Source organism: Nelumbo lutea, chromosome 1 (assembly GCF_056320005.1).
Source record: "Nelumbo lutea isolate HS-2025 chromosome 1, American lotus-T2T, whole genome shotgun sequence".
Classification (NCBI taxonomy): Eukaryota; Viridiplantae; Streptophyta; class Magnoliopsida; order Proteales; family Nelumbonaceae; genus Nelumbo; species Nelumbo lutea.
This window is the reverse complement of record NC_142684.1, coordinates 106,845,740-106,873,004: the sequence shown is the minus strand read 5'-3', so window position 1 is coordinate 106,873,004 and position 27,265 is coordinate 106,845,740. Positions and strand designations below refer to the sequence as shown.

The following is a 27,265-nucleotide window of genomic DNA, read 5'->3' as shown; positions in this document are numbered from 1 at the left end:
GGGAGCAGCACTACTGACTTTAGGTCACCAGCTCGCACGGGAGCCTTGGAAGGCTCGATCGGCAAGGGCATTGATGCAGTCTGTTGGCCACCTACTCTCGTGGAAGCCACAAAGAGCTCATCTTTGTAGACGGTATCTCGCGAAGAGGACTGATGAGGCTTTATTCGAGTTGAAATAAAGTTGGTAGAGCTGCTTAGTCTGTTGGCCATCAACTTCATGCATAGTCTTTGAGTTCATAAAAAAATGAAAACTAGAAAGTGAGAGCTTTTAGTTTCTAAAAGGTGAGAACTTAGCTTTCTAGAAGAAGAGGACTTAGCCTTTCAAAGGATGAGAGCTTAGCTTTTTGTAGAATTTCCCATAGACGGTGCCAAATGATGTAGTGCAATTTAGCTGCTCCCTGCAGAAGATGATCTGGCTACCAGCAATGATAGGCTCGATGAACCTGCAAGAGATGAACCAGAGAACTTGGGGTTGTTTACCCAGCGGGGTCGCTTTGATGCTTAAGTTAGCACTTGGTTGCGAGCTGAAAATGATATTAGATTGTGAGAGAGCTAGAGAGCAGAGATTATGCCTCTCCTCTCCCTTGGGGGGTGAAGCCTTTATATACTGGAGTCCTTGCGGGTTTAGTGAAATAGTTATGGAATTCTCACTACGACATGATCCGTTTCCGTGTTAGTTGGGGATAACGCTACCAACCGGTAAGGCTGACCATTTCTGCCTGAATCGGGGAGTGGGGAGATAATATTAGCTATTACAAGGTATGATCTCATAAGACGCGGAGTACGGTGATGAGATCCCCGGGGTTGCCATGCAGTGGTCGGTCAGCATTGCCTGAGCTCGTGCTCTTTAGATCCGACCTGATATAAATGCCGAAGTGCCTTGGGACCGAGGTGGTCCTGATGTGACCTTGCACCGAGGTATACTCGTCCCAAGGTAGACTTGTCCGAGGTGGACTTGTCCCGAGGTGGTCCTGTTCCGAGGTGGTCTGGTTATCCGAGCTCGATCTGTTGCAGACTTGGTGTGTCAGGCTAAGATGCTATCCTACTAGTTTGGTCACCAGGTTGGCACCTGTGTCAGGATGCTAGGTTGGTGCCCGTACCAGGCCGCCCGATGGACACCATCAACTTGGCTAAGGCAAGTTGTTGCCTAAGTGGTTTCGGGTGTCACCTAGTTGTTCCAAGGTGTCATGTATCACAATATCATTGGAGGGCCAAATCTACCCTTATCAGAACCCTTGGTGGGTTTTATGGAGCAGAGAGGAGAGAATGTTGGTGGGCAAAGCTCTGATTGGCACAAACTGGAATTGATCAGTCCGAAGAGATTGAATGATCTAAGATTGATGGAAACACCTCTCCCAGTTCGGTTTTCGTAGGCGATTCTGGTCCATTTACTACATTTGAACTTGACCCACCTCGCCAAACTTTGATTTGGATAGTTAATGGAGGATCTAAACTCGAGTTCGAGCTCGACTCGATTAATAAATAAGTCTATATATTAGGCTCGAACTCGGTTCAAATAACTTAGTATTTGACCCAACTCGACTCAAATCCACCCCTATTCACGGACATACCAGCCCCAGCCATAATAATCCTTCCAAGCATCGCTTATGAGTTATGATTCAGTGACTTTCACATTTGGACAATTAGTTTTAAAATATAAGAATAACTTTGACCAATCACAACTTCCGTTAATTTTGATCAATGCCAATTGTGGTCGCACTTTTATGATATACGACTGGTTCTCATGCCTTTTTCGGCATCATAGCAAGTTGAACTCGGAGTAATAAAATACTGGGTCATTCACAGATTTACTTAGATCTATCTGTATTTTATTAAAATATCCCTTCAATCTATTTATTTAATGGACCATTGATTAAGAATTATTTATGTTTATTATAGGAAAATAGTAATATGATCATTTAAATTAAGTGAAAAATGTTACGTAAAAAAGTGGAAAATATTCAAGGGCATAGATTCATGATTATTTATTTCAAAGAACTGGAAAATGTTCAAGGTATGAATTTATGATTATTCATTCCAAAAGTATACCTAACTCTTTCTTTGCAAAAATGATATCTTTGTTTTTAGTTTATTTTGATTAATTTTATTTTGAATGGATGTTAGGATTAAAATCGTTATGAAAGATCGATTAAATAAATTGATCGTAAAGTACTGAGGATGGTTTAGTAAAATATAGGTTTTAATATGGAGGTATTTCAGTGATGACCCTAAAATATTAAATTTCAGATTTCTCGTTGTCGTTGGATTATAGTCGACACGTTCTATCCTTAATTACAACAAATACCGTCGATGTTTTTCCCTCCAATACGAGAAATCTGTTGATCTCGTTTGTACACATGTAGAGACAGACATACGGTTGGGCTTGGAGCTCTCAGAACCCCGCAATCCGAGGGGCCGTTTAAAGTCCGTTGCTTGTCCAACGGGTTTCGGTTGGAAAATCTGAGACGACCGAGGCGTTGAGGGGGAGAGAGAGACAGAGACAGAAAGGGACACAGGACACTGCGTTGCGGCTCTCGTCCCCTCCCTCCTTTCTTCTTTCCTTCCTATCTGTCTTTCGTCACTAAATATACTGTTTTTTTCTCATTCTTTATTCGAGAACGACGCCCTTACCAGGTATTTGAGCTACATTTATTGTTCCTTTTTATTTATTTGGTGTTTGGTCTGCATTTTATTGACTCCGGTTGCCTCGTCGTTCGGAGTTTCGATCTTTTGATTTCGGCGAAGTCGCTTGTTTCCGGTGGATCTGTTCATTGATGTTAATGATAGTTCGTATTTCAAAATTTATATATTGCTTGTTTTATACGTTGTATGTTTGAAATTGGTCCATGGCAGTGCAGGCTTTTGCTGCGTGTGGACGAACTTGCTTAGGTGATCCCTTGGGATGTGAATAAGAACCGAGGATGGCTACCAGAAATGCAGACTCTTCTCAGGTATGATTGAAGACGCTTAATCGAATGACGAATCCTATGCATTATGGATCATTTCCCCCTATCTCTTCCCTTCTTTCATTTAGTGTGGTGAAGTTATTTTTGTGAACATGCGAAAACGGGACCAGTTGGAATTTGGATAATGTACGATGGTTGGTGGGAGTTTTTCGTCGAAAAAGGGTCATAATAATGTATGACTTTCTGTTTCAGGGAGATGGCGGTCCAACATCTGCACCTTCTGGGCCAACTTCTCGTCCTGGCAACGTGGTAATTTGCTATTTTTTTTTCTCATAGAGCTACTGTTGTTCAATATGCATTTTTTCTTCTATGATATGTTTTTTTTTTCTTGTTTTGGCTTATCTGTTGTAACGCTGGTTTTATCAAATTAGTGAAATTGAATGCTCCATTTCCGATTTTGTTTAGGTTCTGATCCAGTTTTTAGATTGTAGAGCTATGGAATTGTGGTTTTGTTGAGTTGTAAAAACATTTAAGTTACGAATTAAATGATGCCAATTAAGGAAGAGGACTTAAGAAGGAAATTAAACATCAGTATTGAGGGATGCCGTGGAAAATTGACTCAAAGGACCCTCTTCCTTCGGTGCATCTCGTTAGTTAATGAAAGATACTGAAACAATTTAGTCTATTAACAATCACTTCCAATAAGAAAAGTAGGATTATCCTTCTAATACATGAACATTAGAAGGAAAAAAAACATCAAATACTGAATATGCTTGCATAAGATCTCACTGTGGAAGGTGGCTGGTTTTAGTGTAAGAGTGAAAATACTCTGGAATTTGCTTCCATTTGTGATATGCTGGTCAATTTGGAAAGAAAGAAATAGCAAGATTCCTTGATTCTAAGGGATCCTCAGTAGGGGAGATGATTGGCAGGATTCAGATGACCATGGTTTGATTGACTGGTGACTGATGTCCTGAAACAATTTGTTGGGATCAAGAATGATCGTTGCAGTAACTGGGGGAACAATATTGTTTTTTATTCTTCTTTCGTTGTGTAATGGGTGGATCTACTTGTTACTGTCATATTACTGTTGTTGCTGTTGGTAGCGTATCCTTGTACTTTGTTTTGGAGAATCTCTCCATCAGTTTCTAGAGATAAAAAGCCTCTTTCCATTTATCAGAAAAAGAAAACATAGTTTGGAGTTATCAAAAAAAAAAAAAAACTGGGTGTCCAAGCTTTTAAGAAAGGGTTACTTTCATTCAAAAGGAAGGGGGGGGGGTTGTTAAAAAAAGAGGATATACAGCCATCCAATAACCCCCAGCTATTTACGATGGCAAAGAATTAGCACTATACACAACATCTCTGCCCACCTCAGACTTAGCTAAAGAATCTGCCAGAACATTCAAATCCCTTGGGATCCACCTATAGTTGCAAGCAAGATTTGATGCCAACTCCCGGATCTTGTTCAAAAAGTGAGAGAATCTCCAAGGCCCACTGTCACTATTGGAAACCCAATGAATTACAAACCTCCTGACGTGGCATGCATTTCTTGCAACTTCCAGACTCCGATCACTCCAATTGAAGCCATCTCCAGAGCCTACTTGTTCACTAAAAGCCAAAGAAGGATATCGGCACTTAAAGATTTACCTTCTTATTGACCTTAACTGCAAGTGCATTTGTTTATAAGTTTTTATACTAAGAATATAATATAGTGATCTAACTCCATAAGACTCATTCTTTAAATATAGATATCTTTTGATAGTAAAAATAAAAATTCATATAAAAAAAAGGTATACCAGCAGTATACAAGCTTTGCAGCCCAGTCACCATCAGCCAACCCAAAACCACTGAAGAAACTCAACACAACTCAATCACCAAGCCAAATTCCATAACCCAAACAACCTACTGACCAATCTTTAATCCCTACCCCTCAAAATTGAACATAAGAAAATATAACAAATTACTAACTAACTAAAGCAGGCGGTGGTAGGGAAAGTCTAATTTGGGAGTGCCCTGGACCGGGTGGGGAGCTGTAATTTGTTAACTTGTATTGTACAATGCCTCTCTGTTGTTTTCCTCTTGTTTTTTATGGCTGAATGTTGCATTATGTTGTAACATGACCTGCTCTTTAGCAGTTTGGTGTTTTTAATGAAATTATTTCAGTTACTCATAAAAAAACCTCCCTTGGTTAAAAGATATCTACCTCTCCTGACTTCCTTTTGTGCACCTTCTTGAAACTTTTACAAGGACCTTCTCCCCATAAATTCAAATAGAACAGAGTTATGAGCTATGCTAGAAGGTGTTGGGAGGGCCAAGGCTATGAGATATAGACACATCACACATTATAATAGAAGTGATTGAGTTACAGTTTCATGGGTACCAAGGTCAACCAATGGACTAGTAGATGCACTACCAAAATATGGGGCATCTAGAATGAAAATGTTTTGGGGATAAAAACCCAAGGGGGGAGTTTGTAACAAATTATATGAAGGAATCAAGTGGATGGTTAACCGTGGCTAAACATATCCATGGGTATACAACTGATGAATGAATTATAATGTATCACTTTTTAATTTCATTAATAAAAGCAAAAAAACATTAATCATAAAAAGATATTTATTTTAAATACCCTGCTGGTGTGTGTATGTTTCAATTGGACCGTCCCATGATAGTCATCATTTTGTTAGATTTTTTTTTTTTTTTTTTTTTTTTTTTTTAATTTTGGTAGTCAATCAAGACTACAATTAGTCTTGAATTCAAAGAAAAAGAATGAAGAAATTTCAGAAGAGAAGAAGAAGAGGAGAGAATAGAAGAAGCACACGAAGAGATTTTGGAAAAGAGAGAGGGTTGGTCTTAACATCAGCCGTTCCACTCTTAATATTTATATATGTTGACTAATTGTAAAAGGGCTGAATTGCCCTTATTGCTTACATGGCAAATAAACTAATAATAAAGCTGAAATAACTACCAACTAACACTGACATAACTAATAGAAATATGTCGCCATACGAACGCAGTGGGGTCCACATCAGTGTTCTCTAAACTCCCCCTCAAGTTGGGAATAGATATTTGTCATTCCCAACTTGTATAGGTCTGCCTCTAACTTCTTCCTTGGAACAACCTTGGTGAGAAGATCTGTAAGCTGCATGCTGGAGGTGATATACGGGAGACACTTCTTGAGATGAAACCCTTTCTTTGACAAAATGTCGGTCTATTTCAATATGCTTAATTCTGTCATGCTGTACCTGATTATGAGCTATATTAATAGCAACTTGATTATCGCAATACAACATTAAGGGCTTCTCATAAGTAATACCCAATTCCTCAAATAATGACTTCAGCCATAGGATTTCAGCCACACCATTAGCCATAGATCTATATTCAGCTTCAGCACTAGAACAAGAAACAACACTTTGTTTCTTACTCCTCAAGGAGACAAGGTTATCTCCTACAAAAGCACAATATCCAGAGGTAGACCTTCTATCATCAACACTCCCAACCCAATCAACATCTGTATAAACCTCTATCTTCATGTGATCATTATTCTTGAATAATATACCTCTACCTAGACACCTCTTCAAGTATGCTAATATCCTCTCAATTGCAAGGAGGTGAGTAGTTCTAGGAGAGTGCAAATATTGACTGACAACGCTGATTGCATAATTGATGTCCGATCGTGTGAGACAAAGATAGAGGAGTTTTCCAACTAACCATTGGAACATAGCTTTATCTTTAAGTGGTTCTCCACCCTCTACATTGATCTTGTGATTTTGTTCAATAGGTGTATCTACAGGTTTAACACCCAACTTTCCAGTTTCTTCCAATAGATCTAGAACATACTTTCTTTGAGAAACAAAAATCCCATGTTGAGATCTAGCTACCTCAATACTCAAGAAGTATCGTAGCTTTTCCGGATCTTTCACCTCAAACTCTTGATGAAGGAGTTGTTTAAGAGACTCAATCTCATTGTTATCATTCCCTATCACTACAATATCAGCCACAGGCACAGATAGAGGTTGAGTCTACCAGTGCATAGTTGGCAGCCATGAAAGCTGAATATGAGAAGTTTGGAAAGATGATCAGTCAGCTTGAAGGTGTATCTTCATCATCCATCTCTTCTGGAAGTCTAGCCACCATTGCATTTGCTCACTCAGGTATAAGGGCTTCCGCTAACCATGTATCCACCTCAGGTAAACACAAAACCCCTTGGATCATAGACTCAGGTGCTTCTGATCACATGACCAACCTTTCCACTTTATTTGTTTCATATGATTTACTTCCTGGCCGTGACAAAATCACCTTAGCTGATGGTTCTCTTGCCCCTATTTCTGGCAAGGGAACTATCAAGGCTACAGACTCCTTACTCTTATCTTCCACTCTTCGTGTGCCTAAATTAAATACCAACTTATTATCTGTAAGTAGCCTGACCAAATCATTGAATTGTTGTGTAACCTTTTTCCCTTTTCACTGTGTGTTTCAGGACCTAAAGTCTCAGAAGGTGATTGGGAGTGGCCATGAAGCGAATGGAATATACTTGCTCAACACCCCTGGCCAATGCTTTGATCATCCCAAGAATGTTGCTTTTGGTTCTACTTTTTCAGAGTCTGTTAGTCAAATTATGTTGAGTCATTGTCGGTTGGGTCATTTACCCTTTTCTGCTTTAAACCATTTGTTTCCAAAACTGTTTAAGGGAGTCAGTGTGTCTAGTCTCAATTGTGAGTCCTGTCAGTTGTTAAAGCATTGTAGAAAAAATTACCCTGTGTGCAATAAAAGATCCTCTTTTCTTTTTCATATTGTGCACTCTGATGTGTGGGGGCCATACCATTTATCCTCTATGGAGGGTTACAGATATTTTATCTTGTTTATTGATGACTTCTCTAGATTCACCTGGATATACTTAATAAAATCCCGGGATGAAGTCCCAAGACTTGTGAGGCAATTTCATGAGCTTGTTCTAACTCAATTTGATACCAGAATTAAGGTTTTCAGATCTGATAATGCAAAAGAGTATTTTGAGAAGAATTTATCCTTGTATCTTTCTGACATGGGGGTTATTCATCAAAGCTCCTGTGTTAGAACCTCTGAACAAAATGGAGTTGCTGAGAGGAAAAATAGACATATTGTTGAAGTTGCAAGGAACCTTTTGTTTGCCTCACATGTTCCCACAAGATTTTGGGGTGATGCTGTACTTACTGCTACCTATCTCATAAACCATATGCCATCCAGGGTATTAGGGTTTAAATCCCCCTTCAGTCTTCTTCATCCAAACAAGGATCTCTTCCCAATTCCTCTTCATGTGTTTGGCTGTACCTGCTATGTTCACATTCCAAGTGTGCTAAGACACAAGTTTGAACCGAAAGCCCACAAATGTTTCTTCCTTGGTTACTCCCCCACACAAAAGGGTTATTGTTGTTTTGATCCAAAGACCGGCACCCGACATGTCTCTATGGATGTTACCTTTAATGAACTTTCTCCTTTTTATGGTTCCTCTCAGGATGGACATTGTCCACAGGGGGAGAGTCTATCACAAGTTTTTGCTCTTCCTCTTCCTGTCCCAGTTGAGTCTCTTGACAAACCTGTATCCTCACCAAATGAGTCAAAGGAGGATCAATCACTTCATATCTCTTGTCCTAGGGACCCTATTTCTTTACCCCTCACCCTATCCATAATCCCAAAGTGTATCAAAGGCAGAGATCCAGGAATGAGCAAGTGGTTTCCTTTACAACAAATGAAGCTCATACATTCCCAATCACAGATGAGATAACAGGTACTGCTTCAACTCCTTTGGAATCATCTTTCCCAGACCTTGATGTCCCCATTGCTGTTAGGAAAGGGAAGCGGAAATGTATTGCACACTGCATTTCCAAACACCTTTCTTATGACCTGCTTTCTCCTTCATACTTTGCCTATCTCTCTTCTGTTGCTTCTAACCCCATTCCTAGGTCTGTCTCAGAAGCTCTTGGGATTCCAGAATGGAGAGATGCCATGGAAACCGAAATGGATGCTCTACATGCAAATGGTACTTGGGAGGTGGTGGATTTGCCTGAAGGGAAGAATCCGGTTGGGTGCAAGTGGATTTTTACCATTAAATACAGGGCTGATGGAACTATTGAGAGGTACAATGCTAGACTTGTTGCAAAAGGCTACACACAGACATATGGGATTGACTACCTGGAGACGTTTGCCCCTGTTGCCAAGATGACATCTGTGAGGGTTCTTTTATCTCTAGCAGCTCACTTTGATTGGCCTCTCTATCAGTTGGATGTAAAGAATGCATTTCTAAATAGTGACTTACATGAGGAAGTCTACATGTGTCTTCCCCCAGGGATGTATGGGAAAGATATGCAAGGAAAGGTATGTAAATTGAAGAAATCTCTTTATGGTCTTAAACAATCTCCTAGAGCCTGGTTTGAGAGATTTAGAGCTGCACTTGTTAAATTCGGCTATGTTCAGACACAGTCAGATCATACTCTGTTTGTGAAGAAAAGTAGATCTTTAGCAGTGTATCTCATTGTGTATGTTGATGACATTATAGTGGCTGGTGATGATGCCTCAGGCATTCTGGCTCTTAAGTCTTTCCTCCGTACAGAATTTGAGATTAAGGATCTGGGGGAGTTGAGATACTTCATTGGCATAGAAGTTGCCAGATCCAAGGATGGGATTCTTATTTCCCAAAGGAAATATGTTCTTGATTTATTGTTTGAAACTGGAAAACTGGGTGCAAGACCAGCTGCAATTCCCATTGATATGAGTCACAAACTTTCAGCTACAGATGGAACTCTGTTGGAAGACAAAGGGGTTTTTTAGAGACTTCTTGGGAAACTTCTATACCTGTGCATGACTAGACCAGATATTGCGTATGCTGTCGGTTGCATTAGCCAGTTCATGCATGCTCCTAGAGATACTCATATGGCAGCAGCAGAATGGATTTTGTGCTATCTGAAAGGCTCTCCAGGGAAATGAATCCTATTTACCAAGCATGACCACCTGAAACTTGAAGCCTATACTGATGCTGATTGGGCTGGAAATATGGATGATAGAAGATCTACTTCAGGATATTGCAGTCTGGTGGCCGGTAATGTTGTCTCTTGGAGGACTAAGAAACAATCTGTTGTGGCTAGATCCTCTGCAGAAGCAGAGTATAGAGCCATGGCACATGGGGTATCGGAATTGTTGTGGCTAAGGTCCTTAATGGAAGAACTTGGGATTGATCATGACAGACCCATGATGTTGTACTGTGTTAATCAGGCTGCCATCAACATTACTCACAACCCGATACAACATGATCGAACGAAACATATTGAAGTTGATAGACACTTTATTCGAGAAAGAGTCTCCTCCGGAGAAGTGTGCCTTCCATTCATTACTTCTGAAGGACAATTGGCAGACTTTCTCACCAAGGGCATTTCCAAGGCAAGACTTCATCATGACACTGGCAAGATGGGCATGATTGACATCTATGCTCAGCTTGAGGGGGAGTGTAGAGAAGATGGGCCGAATGGCCCATAGGCTGTTACTGTATATTATCTTTATGTTCTTCTCTGTAATGGGCCTTATTCTGGGCCCATACTCTTTTATGTTCCTCTTTTGTAATTTCTTGTCCAACTAAGGACCTTTCTTGTAATTACTAAAAGATTAACTTAATAAAAGTGTATTAGAGAGTTAGGGAGGTTAAGTTCGAACACCTCATCCTCTAACCCTTCTTGCCGCAACTCTCTCTTCTTCTCTAATCTTCTCTTGCTAGTTTTCTTTGTTTCAAACACAGTCCCTACTTCTAGGACTGTTTTTCAACTAAATCATCTGATGAAATATCTGGGTCAAAGCATAAATCTCATTTCGAGAAAGCAGAAGGTAAACCCATGAAAAAAGGGTATAGTCATCAACAAACAACAAGAAATATCTGTATCCCCCTATAGCAGTGATGTGATACGGGCCCCAAACATCGGTATGCACAATATCAAAAGAATTGCTACTTTTTTTATTACTCAATGAATAAGATGTTCTACAATGCTTTGCAAGCTCACAACTCTCACATCTCAAATTGGACATCTGAACAGACTCAAATAAATTTGGAAACAAACTCTTCAAAGACTGAAAGGATAAATGACCCAACTGATTATGCCAAAGCATAACCTGACTAACAGACTGAGAAACAAAAGACTTCCTATCTTCACTATCTTCCCAATGAGAACTCTCTCCAAGTAGATAGATGCGATTCGTCTCACAGCTAGTCCCAATCACTTTCCTTGTCTCCAAGTCCTGAAAAACACATCGGTCAGGGAAAAAAGTTACTGAACAATTCTGATGTTTTGTAATGCTACCAACTGAAAGCAAGTTAGTATTAAGCTTAGGAACATGTAGAACTGAAGATAAGGAAATGGTATTAGACAACTTGATGTGTCCCTTGCCAGAAATGGGAACAAGGGAACCGTCAGCAATGGACACTTTATCTTTGCCAGAAGATAAGTGATAGGTAGTGAACAGTAATGGCAAGCCAGTCATATGGTCAGATGCACCTGAGTCTATTACCCAACAATGTTTAGTGTTATTTGGAGCTGAAGCATGATAAGCTGAGACCCGAGTACCTGAATGAGCAAAGGCTGATGTGGGAGGAGCTAATGGCAGTTCAGATGATTGAGCTGAATTCCCGACTTCCTTTTCCAACCGAGTTTTGTTGGATCAGTATTAACAACCATATTAGCATTACCCCTTTTGTTCCTGAGTTTTGCTGGAACTAGATGAGGGTGTAGCTTCCAACATGTGTCTTTAGTATGCGTAGGTTTCTTGCAATGTTCACACACTAGATCCCGCTTATCTTCCTTCTTTATATCACTCTCTGTATCACCCTTAGACTTAAGTTTAACTGCTGCCAAGGCTGGTGGGAAGGGCTGATGCTGCATCATAACATTTCTCCTAGTCTCTTCACTATGCACTAAGGAGTAGGCTTGAGATAAGGTCACACTGTCCCTTGTTAGTAGTTGCTGTCTCACAATATCATAGTCAGGATTTAGACCAGCTAGGAATTCAAAAACCCTATTAGTTTCAACTTGCTTTCTATAAGTCAGTGGATCCTTTTGACTTTCCCACTCAAGTGTTTCTAGGTGGTCAATTTCATGACATAGAGATTTCAAGGTAAAGAAGTAAACTGAGACTGGTTTCTCTCATTTCTTAAGGTTGTTAACCTCACACTTCAATTCATAAGCCCTAGCAACATTAAGGGGTTGGAAGTAAGTCTCTTTCATGACATCCCATATTTCTTTGGTTGTTTTTGCCCACAAATAGTCCCGGCTGATATGTGGCTGCATAGAGTTGCACAGCCATGTCATAACCAAATAGTTCTCCTGAACCCATTTGGTATAAGTTTGGTCCTCCTTAGTTGGTTCTTTCACATCTCCCAACTAGTAGTTGAGTTTTCCTCTACCCCCAATAGCCATCATGGCCGATTGAAGCCCATTCTAAGTAGTTTGATCCATCAAACTTCACAGTTGTAATCTGAAAGGCATTCTCAGACATGTTACCAGAATTGTTAGTCCCAAAAACACCTTCCCCCTGATTCTTGAACTCCATTCTTGGTCAAGAATTAATAAAAAAACTCTTTTTAAACTACTATAGTAGAAAAACAGCACCCAAACAACTGATAACAGCTGGCCTAGGTCTTCCAATGAACAAAGAAAGCAGAATTCTGTATGAAACCAGTTCAAATTCTGATCTGAAACCAACAATAGTTCTGAATTTTAGGGTTTCCTCTCAAAACCCTAAAGGAAAAACACAGATTTTCCAGCCGCAGCTCTCAAAATAGACCAAGATGAATTCAAATCTCTGGCCACCACCTTCTGTCTGATGCAAAACCCTAATCTTGAGGATCCGAAGCCTTTTCTGATTCTTCCTGACTACTGGAACTCTCTCAGCCTTCTACAATCTTCTTAGTAGCAGCCGCACACTACTAGTGACCTCCAAGAATTAGCCGATCCTCCTTCTTTGTTGAAAAGCTTCTAAACCTAGGAGATTCTCATGTAGTCAATCTAATTAGACAAACATAAGAGCTCCTAGGTCGGCTCTGATACCAAGTAGTCGATCAAGACTACAATCAGTCTTGAATTCAAAAGAAAAAGAATGAAGAAATTTCAAAAGAGAAGAAGAAGAGGAGAGAAGAGAAGAAGCATGTGAAGAGATTTTGGAAAAGAGAGAGGGTTGGTCTTGACATCAGCCGACCCACTCTTAATATTTATAAATGTTGACTAATTGTAAAAGGGCTGAATTGCCCTTATTGCTTACATGGCAAATAAACTAATAATAAAGCTGAAATAACAAACTGAAATAACTACCAACTAACACTGACATAACTAATAGAACTATGCTGCCATACTAACACAGTGGGGACCACATCAGTGTTCTCTACAATTTTTTATGAAACAATGTAGATAAGCTAAACGTCCACAAACATTGGCTATAATATCTTAAACGTAAACCAGAACCTAAAGTAAGAAAAATGTCAGAGTAGGCAACAACACACTGAACTTTTTCTTTCTTTGATGGCATGGTGATTTGCCCATTTATGTTTGTGAATTGGCTAGGATTGTGAATTGCACTAATTGCAACCTTTAAATAGATCTGGTCATGCATAAGAAATCCAAACTCATGCAAATGGGTCTTCTTCTAAAGCAACCCGATGTTCCTTTTCCTTCAGGAATATCCATATCTTCTCAAATACTTTTTTCATGCATGGCCATTCCTCATTTTGGATAGAAGATTCATAGAAGACCATATGCACTCCAAAAGAGCTGTGGAAAGGTGGTAGGACTATAGATATCAATAGTATATTTGGTACCATATAATCATGTTTATCTTTGCAAAGATAAACTGGAGGACTAAAATCATCAGCAGAATTAAGAATTAGGTTTACAAGGTCAAAAAGAGGAGAGAGCAAAATTACATCAATTTTGAGGAACTGGAAAGGACTATTAGTGATGTTCCAATGTATTATGTCCAGATAGACTTTCAGTTATTTCTCCTTCATTGGTATCTTACCTTTCGCCACCATGGCCTTTATCTATTGAATTTGGAAATAACAGAAGGGAAGTCATAATATGAAGAGGGAGAGAAATGATCATCCTCCTTCCAAGACTACTGTTCTTTTCTGAAAGAGACTGCAATGAAGCATGGAATGGATTCAGGAGAGGTAATATCCATCAAAACAAACTTTTGGTATTCCTGCAAGTCATTTGAGTAATGGGAATCCTGATTTTTCATTCTGGTATTTTCTTGTTGGATTTAACTACTTTATAATTGGCAAGACTTCTGTTTCAATTGCTCAAGTATGGGAATTGACTGGGAAAAGAGCACTAAGATGCTTAAGTTCATGCATATACTACATCTCTTTTTTATTCAGTGTGACAAATTAATTTGTTAATATGTTTTTTTTGTTCTATTGATTTGTTGAAGTACTTGAAACTTATTTTTACTATGAACTGTATATTCCTATGCAGGTTTTCAAGAATGGCCCACTTTTCATATCATCAAAAGGTCTGCTTTGTTTCTCAACTTGGTACCTGGTATTTTATTTGTTTACACTTACAAATAATACTTTGATTTACAACTCGATTCAACTAAGCCTTCTTGCAACTATCTGGGTCAACTACTTCAAAAGTTTAATTACTCTTCTGATATATGTCTTTAGGGTTTCTGGTTTTATGCTTTTTCTTGTAAGTAGGGATGGCAACGGGTAAGGAACCTGTGAAAATTTCCCTTCCCATTCCTGAATCCGCTTACTACCCTTGATCCCAAACCCGTTAAACCTGTTATGACCCATCTGACCTGATTATGCATATCTGTTGTCAGTATTATTTTTCAAATTTGAAATTCAAATTCAATTACCTTAATTAATGCTTATTAAACTCACCATAATTGACTCTATTTAACACTATTTTCCATAATTGACTCCATAACTAACATTATACAAGGCACCACTTATAACATTAATTATCTCTATCTCATATTAATTCCATTTAAGTCTTTAAAACAAGTCCTATATAAAACTATTATGTTGATAAAGGGATATGAACCCAAGTTGCTTAATTTAAACATAAGTATTTTGACCACTAGGCTTCTCCAAGATATCTTGCTAAACTAGTATTGATAAACAACCATATTACATCTGTTTGCAAATACCCAGGTCTTTAGCTGTAACCAAACCAGCTCTAGATTTGCCTCTATAGCTCAATTATCCACTTAAGAGATTTTTTTTGATGATTACTTTTATAAGAGAATTTAATATTTCTACTATGACATATCACCATTATTTATTAAGCATAATTTATTTTAAATTTTGTAACCTTTTACATGATCATAGTAGAAATATTAGTTTGTTATGCTAACTTTTCCTTGGGATATTCTGATAGTTTACACTTCCCATTTTTATGGTGAAATTACACTTCGCATAAAGTCATAAACTATTAAAATACATGTTTCTTATGTATAGAGTTATTAGAACTGTACATTATATATAATTCATATATTTTTAATATATATTTTAATTTCCATGATGCATCCAACTATCCATTGGTCTCTTAATTTTTCCACTGTATCTATTTGTATGAAAGCGTATCTAGAATTCAGATACAGTTATTTAAATTGCCTCTTCAATATTCTTTGCATTTTCTAGTACTTCTAGTATTGCACTTGATTTTACATCACGTAAGTAAAATGTGATGCTCCTCTTAAGTAGAAATGGTGCAGTAGTTTAGTGCTAAATATGCCTCTGATAGGATACAAGGGCAAGGGTTTGAATCCTCTCTCAACTCTTTTTACTATGTATATTATTTCTTATAAAATATATAAGATATGTTTAATAAACATATATACAGGTTTATAATCAGATATTGGGAGCAGGTACCTGCGTTAAACAGAATTGGGTTTGGGTACCGGGTACCCTAAGGTCAAAACCCAAACCCATTCCAAACTCAATAGGGTTTTGATAAAAAGATCCTATTAGGGTCAGGATGGGTCGGGTACCCAGAAATTCCCATGAAATTGCCACCCCTACTTGTAAGGCAAACTACCAGTTATTTTTTGTTGCAATTTCTATGCTTTATGAAATCCAAGCAAGCAAGCAAGAAAGGACAAATATAAATGGAAATTTCTTGACATATGAAGAGCTACAAACTAAATATAAAAAAGCTATATATATATATATATATACATATATATATAAAATTGGAAAATTAATACACACCCATATATATATAGTCTGAACTTTATTATATCCTACTTTAAATAGAAGATAGTACTAGACTGCCATGCAAAAATCTAACTTGAATTTTGTCATTCCTCACTTCAGGACTGGAGGGTATTTTGAATTTGGTGTGTCAAAATTTGATTACTTAACACATTTTTGGGATCACTAGATAGGCTACTTGGTTTCTTAGCTTAAAAGTGTCAAGATCATGCAATTTAAACATACATTATGGTCAATTCACAGTGGGATATGAGCTGTCTGGTGGAATCTTTGAGTTTATTCATTCTTGACTTTTAGGTTGAGTTACATGAGATGAATGTTTGAGATTGAATTCCTTGGTCTTAAAAATAAAACCATCTCCCATTTTGCTTCTCATTCCTCAGGGGTGATCTTGGAAGTTGGAATTTGGGTTTATATGAGGCTTGAGGGAGGTGGAGATCACCTTGAGTATTCAGCCACTGGAATTAATTTAGGGAGTGGTGGTGGATCCTTTGAGTTCTGATGCTAAAGTTTGGTCGTATTGTCCTTCAAGAAGCTTCTTTTGTGCTTCCTTCTTCGGTTCCCTTATTTTCCATGGCCCTTCCCCTTAGTTTTTCAGTGAAAGAAGTTTGGAGTGGTCCAATCCCACCTAAAGTCAGGTCCTTCTTCTGGGAGGTTTATCACTCAAAATCAATACTAGTGACATTACGAGAAAACAGACCACTTTGGTATTTATTTCCACATGTTTGGCTCTGCTGTAAAGTGAGTGGGGAAAGTACTTACCGTCTACTAATCTCCTACTCTTTTGTGACTGGTAGGGTAGATAATGGTTTTTTGCTCTCTTTGGGTGCATGTAGACACCATCTTTGGATTTGAAGTCCATTTTGAGCAATACCTTTTCTAACTTCCTACAAGAAGAGTGTTAGTGTAGGGGTATTTCTGTCTTTATACTTATGTTGAGGTTACTGATCTGTAATATTATATTAGAACTAGTGTCCCTCACTTAAATAAGGGCACATGTGTCTTTTCCATTATATTAATAATATAAAAACATGTCTGGCTGAATGGGAGAGTAACTTTTCCCTAATTCGAACTAGACTTTTCTTCTCTCTTTTTCTCTTCCTTTCTCTCTCTCTTTCTTCCTCTTTCTTCTTGGCTGTTATCAGACTAACAGAACTCAAAGGCAGGCCGAATTATAACATGGTATTAGAGCACAACTAAGCAACTCGGATCTGCCCAGATTTTTATTCTCTGCACACTCAATCTAGGGTTTTCCCTTGATTTCTCTGCCATTGATTGGAGATAAGGGAAAGGGCTGAAAAGGAGTGGCCGCCCTCTTCCCTTGGAGGTTTCTATGCCTCCAGTTGTGTCTTGTGTGGTCGGTTGCTGTGGTTTCTAAGAAGCCCTCTCCTAATCGATGAAGAGAAGAGGGCTGATTCGTGTGGTGCAGTGGGTGTCTTGTGTGACTGATTTTCTTCTCGTGTGGTTTGTCTTTCGAGTGATGAGGTAAGAGATTTCTATGCATATTTTCTGTTATGAATCAAATAGGAATTATGTTTCAGATCGTATGATGGAATTTCAGATTGTAGTGTACTAGGGTTTATGCTGTTTTTTTGTGTGATTCGAAGGAGGAGTGGTGCTCATATAGTGGTGAGATTTCAGGTAGTCGTAGGGTAGGGTTTGTGGTGTAAAGAGTGCAATCTTCAGCAATAACAAGTGCTGAAACCAGTGTGATCAAATAGTGTGCAGTGTGCCGAATTCAGTGATAACAGAATTCAGCAATGGGAGATAACAGTGATAGCAAATCTAGTGTGATGATACCTACTGACTGCCTGAATGTTCAAATGACCTCCATTAAACTGAATGGAGAGAATTATGTACCTTGGGCTAAATCCGTAGAAGTTTTTCTGAAGGCAAAGAAGAAGGTGGAACACACAAGGGAGGAGAGACCCTCCACTGATTCTCATGAGTATGAAGACTGAGAACAAGAGGATGCACAGATTATCACGTGGTTATGGAATAGTATGGAACCCAAGATTAGTGTAAATTTCATGTTTCTTGACACTGCCAAAGATGTGTGGGACCATGCTAAGAAGTTGTATTCTGGTAAAGATAATACAACCAGAGTATATCATCTGTATCAGGAATACTTTAATCTGGAACAGGGCAATCGGAGTCTTGAGGAGTACTATGCTAGTATGAGAAACATCCGTAATGAGTTGAATGTTCATCACCCCCTCATTTCTGATGTCAAAATTCAGCAACAACAGAGAGAACAACTTGACGTGACTCAATTTTTGGTGGGGCTGAAATCTGAGTATGAACCAGTACGGGCTCAGATAATAGGAGGGTCAGCTCTCCCTTCTTTAGAAGAGGTGTTTGCTTGACTTCAGAGGACTTCTATTGGATCTACTGAGAACTCTAATGTCACAGATAGATCAGCCTTTGTAGTGTCAAGGGGCCGTGGTGTTAGAGGTGGAGCTTGAGGAGCTCAGTCTGGCCGTGGTGGTAGTACTGGTCCGGTATATGGCCGGAGTAGTGGTGGTGGACCCACATATAACCGTGGTGGTGGTCGTACTGGAGGTAGAGATTTAGGGGGAGCTCGTGGTAGAGGACGTGGCTCGGGTCCGAGGAGGCGTACTCATTGTGGTATGGATGGACATACCATTAATTATTGCTATGACTTGCATGGTCCACCCTCAACCTGGGCCAATCATGCCATGACTAGTGACATCCACAGATGGTTCCAGGAAGGAGATGGTGAGTGTTCTCCGTGATGAGTATAAGAGGTTTGTCCAATCCACATCTTAGCAGAACACGACTACTTTCGCACACTCAGGTATGGCTTGTTTGGCATCCACACCCAATCCCTGGATTATTGACTCTGGAGCCTCCGATCACATGACTGGAACTCTAGGTGTGTTTTCTTCCTCTCTCATTGCTCAACATCACAATCTGTTACCCTTGCTAATGGTTTCACATCCTCAATTTGTGGTGTTAGTAATGTTGATTTGGACCTTGTATCCCTATCCTCAGTTTTGTATGTCCCTAAATTTCCATTTAACCTTATGTCCATTAGTAAGTTGACCAAGTCACTTTATTGTTCCATTACCTTTTACCCTTCTATGTGTGTTTTTCAGGATATCAAGACGGGGATGAAGATTGGTGGAGGGCATGAAGCTGGTGGATTGTATTATCTTGATAGTGGTGGAAGAACATCAACAACTCTCTAGTCATCTCTTTCTCCTCTCCAGTGGCACTGCCGATTTGGTCATCCTTCATTAGAATGCGGTTCTAAGAATTGTGAGTTATTTAAAAGGGGTCCCTGGTCGTGGTTTGATATACAAAAGTGGTGGAACACTTGAAATAGAAGGGTATACTGATGTTGACTTGGTTGGTTTTTTGTCTGATAGGCGGTCTACCACAGGTTATTGCACTTTTCTGGGGGGTAATCTAGTGACATGGAAAAGTAAGAAGTAGACAGTCGTGGCAAGAAGCTATGTAGAGGCAGAATATAGAGCTATGACACATACTGCTTGTGAATTAGTGTGGCTAAGGAACCTTCTACAGGAGATAGGATACAACATTAATACTCCAATGAAGCTCTATTGTGACAATCAGGCTGCAGTTCATATTTCTTCTAATCCGGTGTTTCATGAAAGAACCAATCACATAGAGGTTGACTGTCACTTTGTGAGAGAGAAGGTGTTGAATGGAGTGATAGACATTGCATATGTTAATACAGGAAACCAGTGGGCAAGCTTATTTACAAAAGGGTTGAGTCGGGGAAGAGTGGACTACATATGTAACAAGCTGGGATTATATGATATATACTCATTAGCTTGAGGGGGAGTGTTAGTGTAGGGGTATTTCTGTCTTTACACTTATGTTGAGGTTGCTGATATGTAATATCATATAGAACTAGTGTCCCTCACTTAAATAAGGGCACATGTGTCATTTTCATTATATTAATAATATAAAAACATGTCTGGCCGAATGGGAGAGTAACTTTTCCCTAATTCGAACTAGACTTTTCTTCTCTCTTTTTTTCCTCCTTTCTCTCTCTCTTTCTTCCCTCTTTCTTCCTCTTTCTTCTTGGCTGTTATCAGACTAACAGAACTCAAAGGCAGGCCAAATTATAACAAAGAGGAAAGATTCTTTGGAGATGTAGTAGAGATGCAATTTTTTGGACTATTTGGGAGGAAGAAATGGAAGAATGTTCAAAGACAAGTCACAAGATAGAAGAGTTCTCATTGATCTCATAATGGTGAAAGTGGCTCATTGGGTGAAAACGTTATTTTGTTAAGCTCCTTCTCCACTGATGGTGTTATTAGAAACTAGAAGCTAATGGAAAACTCCTTCATTAGTAGGGAGCTCACTCAACCTTTATGAAAACCACTACCATACCATTGGATCCAACTTCACTTTGATGGTTGTAGCAGTGGTTGTAAGTACATGCAGATTAGCATCGTGGGGATTGCAATGAGGACCATGATGATACAGAGGTGATCATCATGATATGACTCCATAACTTCAAAAAACTCAAGTTTTCATCATGACATGACTAAGTCTGGCACAACAATCCTTTCTCAGAGGTTTGATAAAAAAGGTAAACTCCATTAGCTTCATGTCTAGTTCCAATCGTCCTCCCCATTCTCAAGTCTTAAAAAACACAATGAGAAGGGAAAAATCACTCAACAGTTATCGGATTTGGTAAGAGTGCTAACAGATAAAAGATTCTTGTACAAGTGGGGGACATGAAGGACAAAGCTCAGGGAAAGATCACGAGTAAGCTTAACCTCTCCCAGACTAGAGATAGGGGTCTGAGATCCATTAGCTACAGTGATTTTTCCTTCCCTTGGAGCCAACTTATAAGAGGTGAAGTGGGAATACATACCAGTCATATGTGCATTAGCTCCAGAGTCCACAATCCAGGAGCTAGTAGGAGAAGATTGACAAGTAAGTGCAGTATTGTTTTTGCAAAAACACTAGAATGATTACTAGAACTAGTAGAGGCAGAGAGGCCAGACTTCTCAAGGTGAGTCAACAGAATCTTGAGCTTCTCCATCACATCAGAGGAATCATGTGTGGGAGTCTGTACATTAGGAAGGCAATTAGCTCCAACAGTAGCAAGATGAGCATTACCCTTCTTTGTGGTTTTAAACTTGTCAGGCTTCAAATGCGGATTCAATTTCCAACACCTATCTTTTGTATGTCTTGGCCTCTTGCAGTAGTCACATACCACATCATCATGCTTTTCATTAGTACCTTGTTTGTTTGTACTTGACTTGGACCTTGAAGACATGTAGGCAGAATGATCCATCACTAAGGTCTGCATCATAGCAACCCTTCTACTCTCCTCTCCCTACACTAAGGAGTATGCGGTAGCAACAATATCTGCACTCAAAATGTGTTGTCGAGTAAAATCATACTCACCATTCAATCTAGCCAAGAAGTCAAACAGTGTTCTTCTCATCATACTTTCGATACTGTTCACCTTCTCAGGGTTCTTCCATTCCAAGTTCTCTGAATGATCTATTTCTTCCCATAGAGAACACAAATAAGAGAAGTGCATGGCTACAATTCTCTCCCCCTGGCGTATATTACAAGCTTCTCTTCGGAGTTGATAGACTTGGGCTGTATTTTTTGCTTGAGAGTACGTGGCTGTAACACGATCCCAAATATCCTTGGCAGTGGAGAGGAACATATAATTGCAGGCAATATGTGGTTGCATTGAACACACCAGCCATGACATAACCAAGGAATTATCCTATTCCCATCTAGCAAGTTTGGGGTCATCTGTTTCTGGCTTCTCCTCTTTACCAGTAATAAATCCCAGCTTACCCCTACCTCCGATAGTAAGCTTGGCTGATTGAGACCACTCTAGGAAGTTGGTTCCATCAAGTTTTATAGTGGTTATCATACCACTGGAGACACCGACATTACTCGGCAGCACTCCGGAAACAGTTTGTAACTCCTTAGGCACATCCATTTGAGTTGGATAGGCCTTTTAACAGTTCTACAACACTATAACAACCAACCGACACACACAAGACCCATGGGATGTGGAACCACTTCCCATACCTTTAGTGATGCCAAATAAACCAAAACCAACAAGTTTCAAGCATGCATCGAACTCAGACAAGGAAGAAGAAATCCAAACATTGAACCAATATTTTTTTGTAATTTTTATTGTAAAATCTAGGAAAAATCATAGACACATAAGATGAAGATAAGATCCATACCACAATAACCCTAAAATCAGGGCGCACTAGTGTATATCAGATTCAAGGTTGCCGTTGGTTCCTGTATGGACTGTTGACATCATCCGGCGGTGGTTTGACGTCAGCAGGTCTTCTTGAGTTTGGGAGTTGGTAGAGGAACCTAGTCCAAGACTTCTTCCTACGCTGATAAGTTTTCGAGTGTAGGAAGAGGGAAGGAAGAAAGAAGAAGAAGAAGAAGAGAAGAAGAAGAAGAGAAGAGGAGGAAGGAGAGTTACGGGAGAGAATAGGGTGTTACTGTTCACACCCAGAATATTCCATTATATATTAAATCTGAAATTACAATCGTGCCCCTATAAGAGTGCCCAAAATACAAATACTAGGAAAAGACAACAATACCCTAAAGCCAAATGCACATTCTCAACAAAGCTATAGGAGAGGAGGTTACATCAACCCTAACAAAGGAAAACCTAGAGGTCAAGCCAGGGTCAGGGGATAAAGAGGATGGAAGCCAAGTGGGTGAGAGTAGTCTCGTTTTGTCTCAACAAGACGATAAAAGAAAGGAGGGGTATAAAATGGAGTTTACGAGTGTGGTGGACAGGGAAGTTAGAATCAGCAAGAGTTTAAGGCTTTTTGTTTGCGGAGGCGAAGAGTTTGCTAGAAGAGCTTTTGAAGAAGAAGGTGGTGACGAGGCGTTTGAACCCGAAGACTAGACAATATGTGAAAAGGGGGTTCCCTGATTTCTTTTGTTAGTTTTTGTCTTTGTAATCTCTTGTTGTGGTATTTGGCTTGGGTGTAATCTTAACACCCTTGTTTGGGTTGTATCTTGTTTTCTTTTCTATCTAAAAAATTTTTATTTTACTCTTCAAAAAAAGTCAAAATAGATCCAAAGCTTTAGCCCAGTTAATAGCCCTAAATAACAGACATTCCCACACAAAATTCTCGTCCCTTTCTTTATCATTAAATATTCTGTTATTTCTTTCTTCCCAAACTGTCCAAACTAAAGCAGCCCTAACCACCTCCATAAGACTCTCCCTCTTTTCTTAGGCCACTTGAAAGTTGAAGGGCCAAAAAGCCCCCTGATTTGCAAAGGTATCCTCCACCCGCACCCAAAAAGACCAAATATCTTTGCCCAAAGTTTCACAACAAAAGGGCAAGATATTAGAAGATGGTAACAACTCTCTCCATTTGCTTTGCAAAGGAAACACCAACTTAGGGAGATACAAAGGTTGGGTCTTCTATTTTGTAGGTTAACCAAGTTGTTTAATTTCCCAAGGGAAACTTCCCAACAAAGGGCTCTAACCTTTTAGGGGGAATGGGTTTAGACCAGATTTCCTTACAAAAGAAAGGTTGAGGGTTAGGGACAAAAGCAAAATGTAATTCTTTGTTACCTCATATTAGTAAATTTTTTTTGTGGGTTGATACTGCAAAGGAGATTTGGGATGGAGTAACTGATACTTATTCCTATAAGCAGAATGTAGCTAGAGTCTATCAATTGAGGAATGAATAATTTATACATGGCAAGGAGATAGACCTCTTGCTATGTATTTCTCTACCTTGAAAACCCTTTGGCAGGAGATAGACCACTTAGAGACTATTGTTTGGGAGAGTACTAAGGATGCAACAACTTATCAGAAGTTGGTAAAGAAGAATAGGGTTTTTGAATTCTTGTCTAGACTAAACCTTGAATTTGATATTGCTAGACCACACATTCTTTCTAGAGAAGGCATGACTCTTTCTAAATCAAGCATATGCTTCTGTGTCTAGAGAGGAGAGTAGGAGGAATGTTATGATGAGACAGTCTGGGATTGGCCAATCAATTATTGCTAGTACCATTAGCCCAATGGAGACAAGGGGATTAATGAGATTAAGAGGGAAGACAAGAAAGACCTAGTCTATGACTATTGCAAGAAACCTAAGCATACTAGAGACACTTGATGGAAACTCCATCCACATCATATACAAGCTCGAGTTGGAAATAAGAAAAAAAATGCTAATATGGTTGTGACTGGAGGCTATTCAAGATCTCTTACTCTGGATTCCTTGGAATCCATTGTAGTAGAAATAATTAAGGCAAAATTGGAGAAGTATGGGCAACTTATAAGTCAGAAGGATACAACTAGTTCTATTTCCTTTTCAGGTGGATAGAAAAGCATAGGAAGTTGAGGGGCTGGTCACACCACTTCCTTTGCTTCATATTCCATTGCGAATTATGCATCCATATAAGGTAAAGGAGATGAATGGTAGTTCAAAACCAAAACAGATACTATTTTTATGATCTTGTGTACGGGAGTAGGTTTGTCACTATGAATGTCACCTTCTTTGAGTCTACATATTTTTTTCTTCTATAATTCTCCTTAGGGGGAGTGTTTTGGGGAAGAGAGTTTACAATCTCTCTCCCTGTTCCTGCTCCTGCTCCTTTACTTGTATTAGTCACTTCTACTCCTATTACAACACCAATTCCATTAATTGCTCCACCATCTCCTTTAATTGCTCTACCTAACCCATTACATCCTGCCTCACAATTTTTTTAGTGCCAATGCAAGAGGGTCGATTCCACTCATACTCCAACAAGGGAATTTGTGCCACTCTCTGTTCATCTGAGATTCCATGTTCGACTGATACTGTTCCTGGTATTCCCCCTGAGTTTTCTATTGTTTCTGTTCCCATTGATGATACACTTGTACCTAACACTGATGTTGCCAATGATCTTGATCTTCCCATTGCTCTTTGCAAGGGAAAGAGAAAGTATATAACCCATTGTTTTTCACACCATCTTTCGTGCAGTAGCCTATCTCACTCCTATTGTAACTTCCTTTCTTCCCTTGATTCTATGCCTATATCAAGGAATGTTAGTGGGGCTCTCTATAAACTTGAGTGGAGAACAACTACATAGGAGGAAATGAAGGAGACAATTGGATGTAATTGGGTGTTTATTGTAAAGTACAGTATGAGTGCAGTTCGGATTTTCTTGTCATTGGCAACTATTTATTCATGGGTGTTCTTCCATCTTGATGCCAAGAATGCCTTAATATCTAAAAAAAATGCCATAATGGTGATTTGTAGGAGGAGGTTATATGAACCTTTTGGTTGGTTTTTATGATGATGTTGGTGAAGGAAAGGTATGTAGACTAAAGAAGTTCTTATATGGTTTGAAGCAGTCACTTAGAGCATGGTTTGACAGATTAGGGGGCCATTGGTCCACTTTGGATATAATAGACTCAATCAGATCATACACTCTTTGTGAAAAGGAGAGGATCACTTGTGTAAGTGTTGATTGTATATGTGGATGATAATGTTGTTACAAGGAATGATTTGAGTGAGATTGATGCACTAAAGAAGTCATTACAACCAGATTTCAATAATAAAAAAAGTCATTACAACAAGACTTTCATATCAAGGACCTAGGTGAGCTAAAGATTTTTTGGGGATTGAGGTTGCAAGATCCATATACGGGATATTCATCTCCTAGAGGAAGTATGTGTTGGACTTGCTACAATAAACTAGGGAGTTAGGAGTTAAACCAGCTGATATTCCTTTTGATCAAAACCATGGGATTAATGATTCAGTAGAATCTGGTTCCCAGCCTTAGATGGCTTATTCTCTTGTGCCTCTTTCTTCACTTTGCTCACTCATTCTAAAACTTTGAGGGTGAATTTCCCTTTGAGAGAAATCTGGTGCTATCTGATCTTTCCTAAAGTACAAGTCTTCTGTTGGTTGCAGATGGGCACCCCCATAGGATGTAGTAAGTCTTTTCAGCCCTACTTTCTTGAGTAAACAGAAGAAAAGGGGAAGTGTTTATGGATGGCAACAAGAGCTGCTGTGGTGTGGACTATTTGGGAGGAAAGAAGTCAAAGAATCTTCTTTGAAAAAAGCAAATCAAAGGAAGAAGTCATTGAAGCTATAAAAATCAGATCTGCACATTGGGTGATGACCATGGAACTATTTAAGAATGTCTCCACAAATGACGTTCTAAGGAATTGGACTGAAGTGGCACAAACAGATGTACCCAAAGAAATTGTGAGAATGGCGTGGAAACCACCTGCACCAAATAAACTAAAAACTAAACTTTGATGGGAGTTCTTTTGGCAACCTGGGAAGAGCAGGTATAGGGGAAGTGTTTAGAAATCATCAAGGAGAGGTTGTGGCGCTCTTCTCAGGACCAAAAGGAATTGGTGACAAAATTTGGGCTGAAACTCTGGCTCTCCTACAAGGCTTAAAGCTAGCTGAGCAGATTGGAGCAACAGATTTAGAAATTGAAGGAGACTCACTAGTGGTCATTTCTTGCACAAAGCAAATCACTTCAGCACCTTGGAAGCTCAACTTTATCTTCAGAGAAATTGACCTACTTGCAAAGAGGTTTAACTCTCAGTTTGGTTAGGTAAAAAGGACAGAAAATGGTTTGGCGGATGTCCTAGCAAAACAGGGAGCAGATAGACCTACAGTGCTGAAACCTAAATAAATTATTATCTTTGAAATTAATAGAAGTCTTATTTGCTGATAAAAAAATGCTTCAGATGGTGAGTTGGTTAAGGATGTAGTGAGGTATTATAGGAAGGTGGGCTGACTACTATATTTGAGCATGACTAATCCATATATCTCTTATGCTGTTAGTGTTGTGAGCTAGTGTATGCATGGTCCTTGGGTTCAACATTGGTGGCTATTGATAGGACTCTTGCATACCTAAAGAAACATCCTGGTAGAGGAATATTGTATGGTGATCATGGTCACTTGAAATTGGAGTCCTATACAGATGCAGATTGAGCAGGGTGCCTAGATAGGAGATCTACATTTCTTTGGTAATAAATGTGTGGGCTAACTCAGTACCCCCAAGGGTAGAGGCCTTTGCTTGGTTGGTAGTGCAGGACAGAGTTCTTACTACTGACCTAGAGGAATTCATATGGCAAGATATTGTTGTTATTTATG

The 27,265-nt window shown here is 39.2% G+C and overlaps 1 protein-coding gene across 17 annotated transcripts in view; it reads left to right on the top strand.

The window, feature by feature from the left end:
* The first annotated feature begins 2,267 nt into the window (after positions 1 to 2,267).
* Positions 2,268 to 27,265, top strand: part of LOC148876637 (rho GTPase-activating protein REN1-like) — a 113,183-nt gene continuing 88,185 nt past the window's right edge. For 8 of the 17 annotated variants that reach the window (XM_088943002.1, XM_088942798.1, XM_088942425.1 and 5 more), the window contains exons 1-4: positions 2,341 to 2,633; positions 2,858 to 2,950; positions 3,158 to 3,214; positions 14,392 to 14,428. In XM_088943002.1, the coding sequence (XP_088799128.1) occupies positions 2,921 to 2,950; positions 3,158 to 3,214; positions 14,392 to 14,428 (124 nt within the window). In that variant the 5' untranslated portion in view covers positions 2,341 to 2,633; positions 2,858 to 2,920. The other 9 variants (XM_088943075.1, XM_088942858.1, XM_088942498.1 and 6 more) reach the window with 4 other exon arrangements.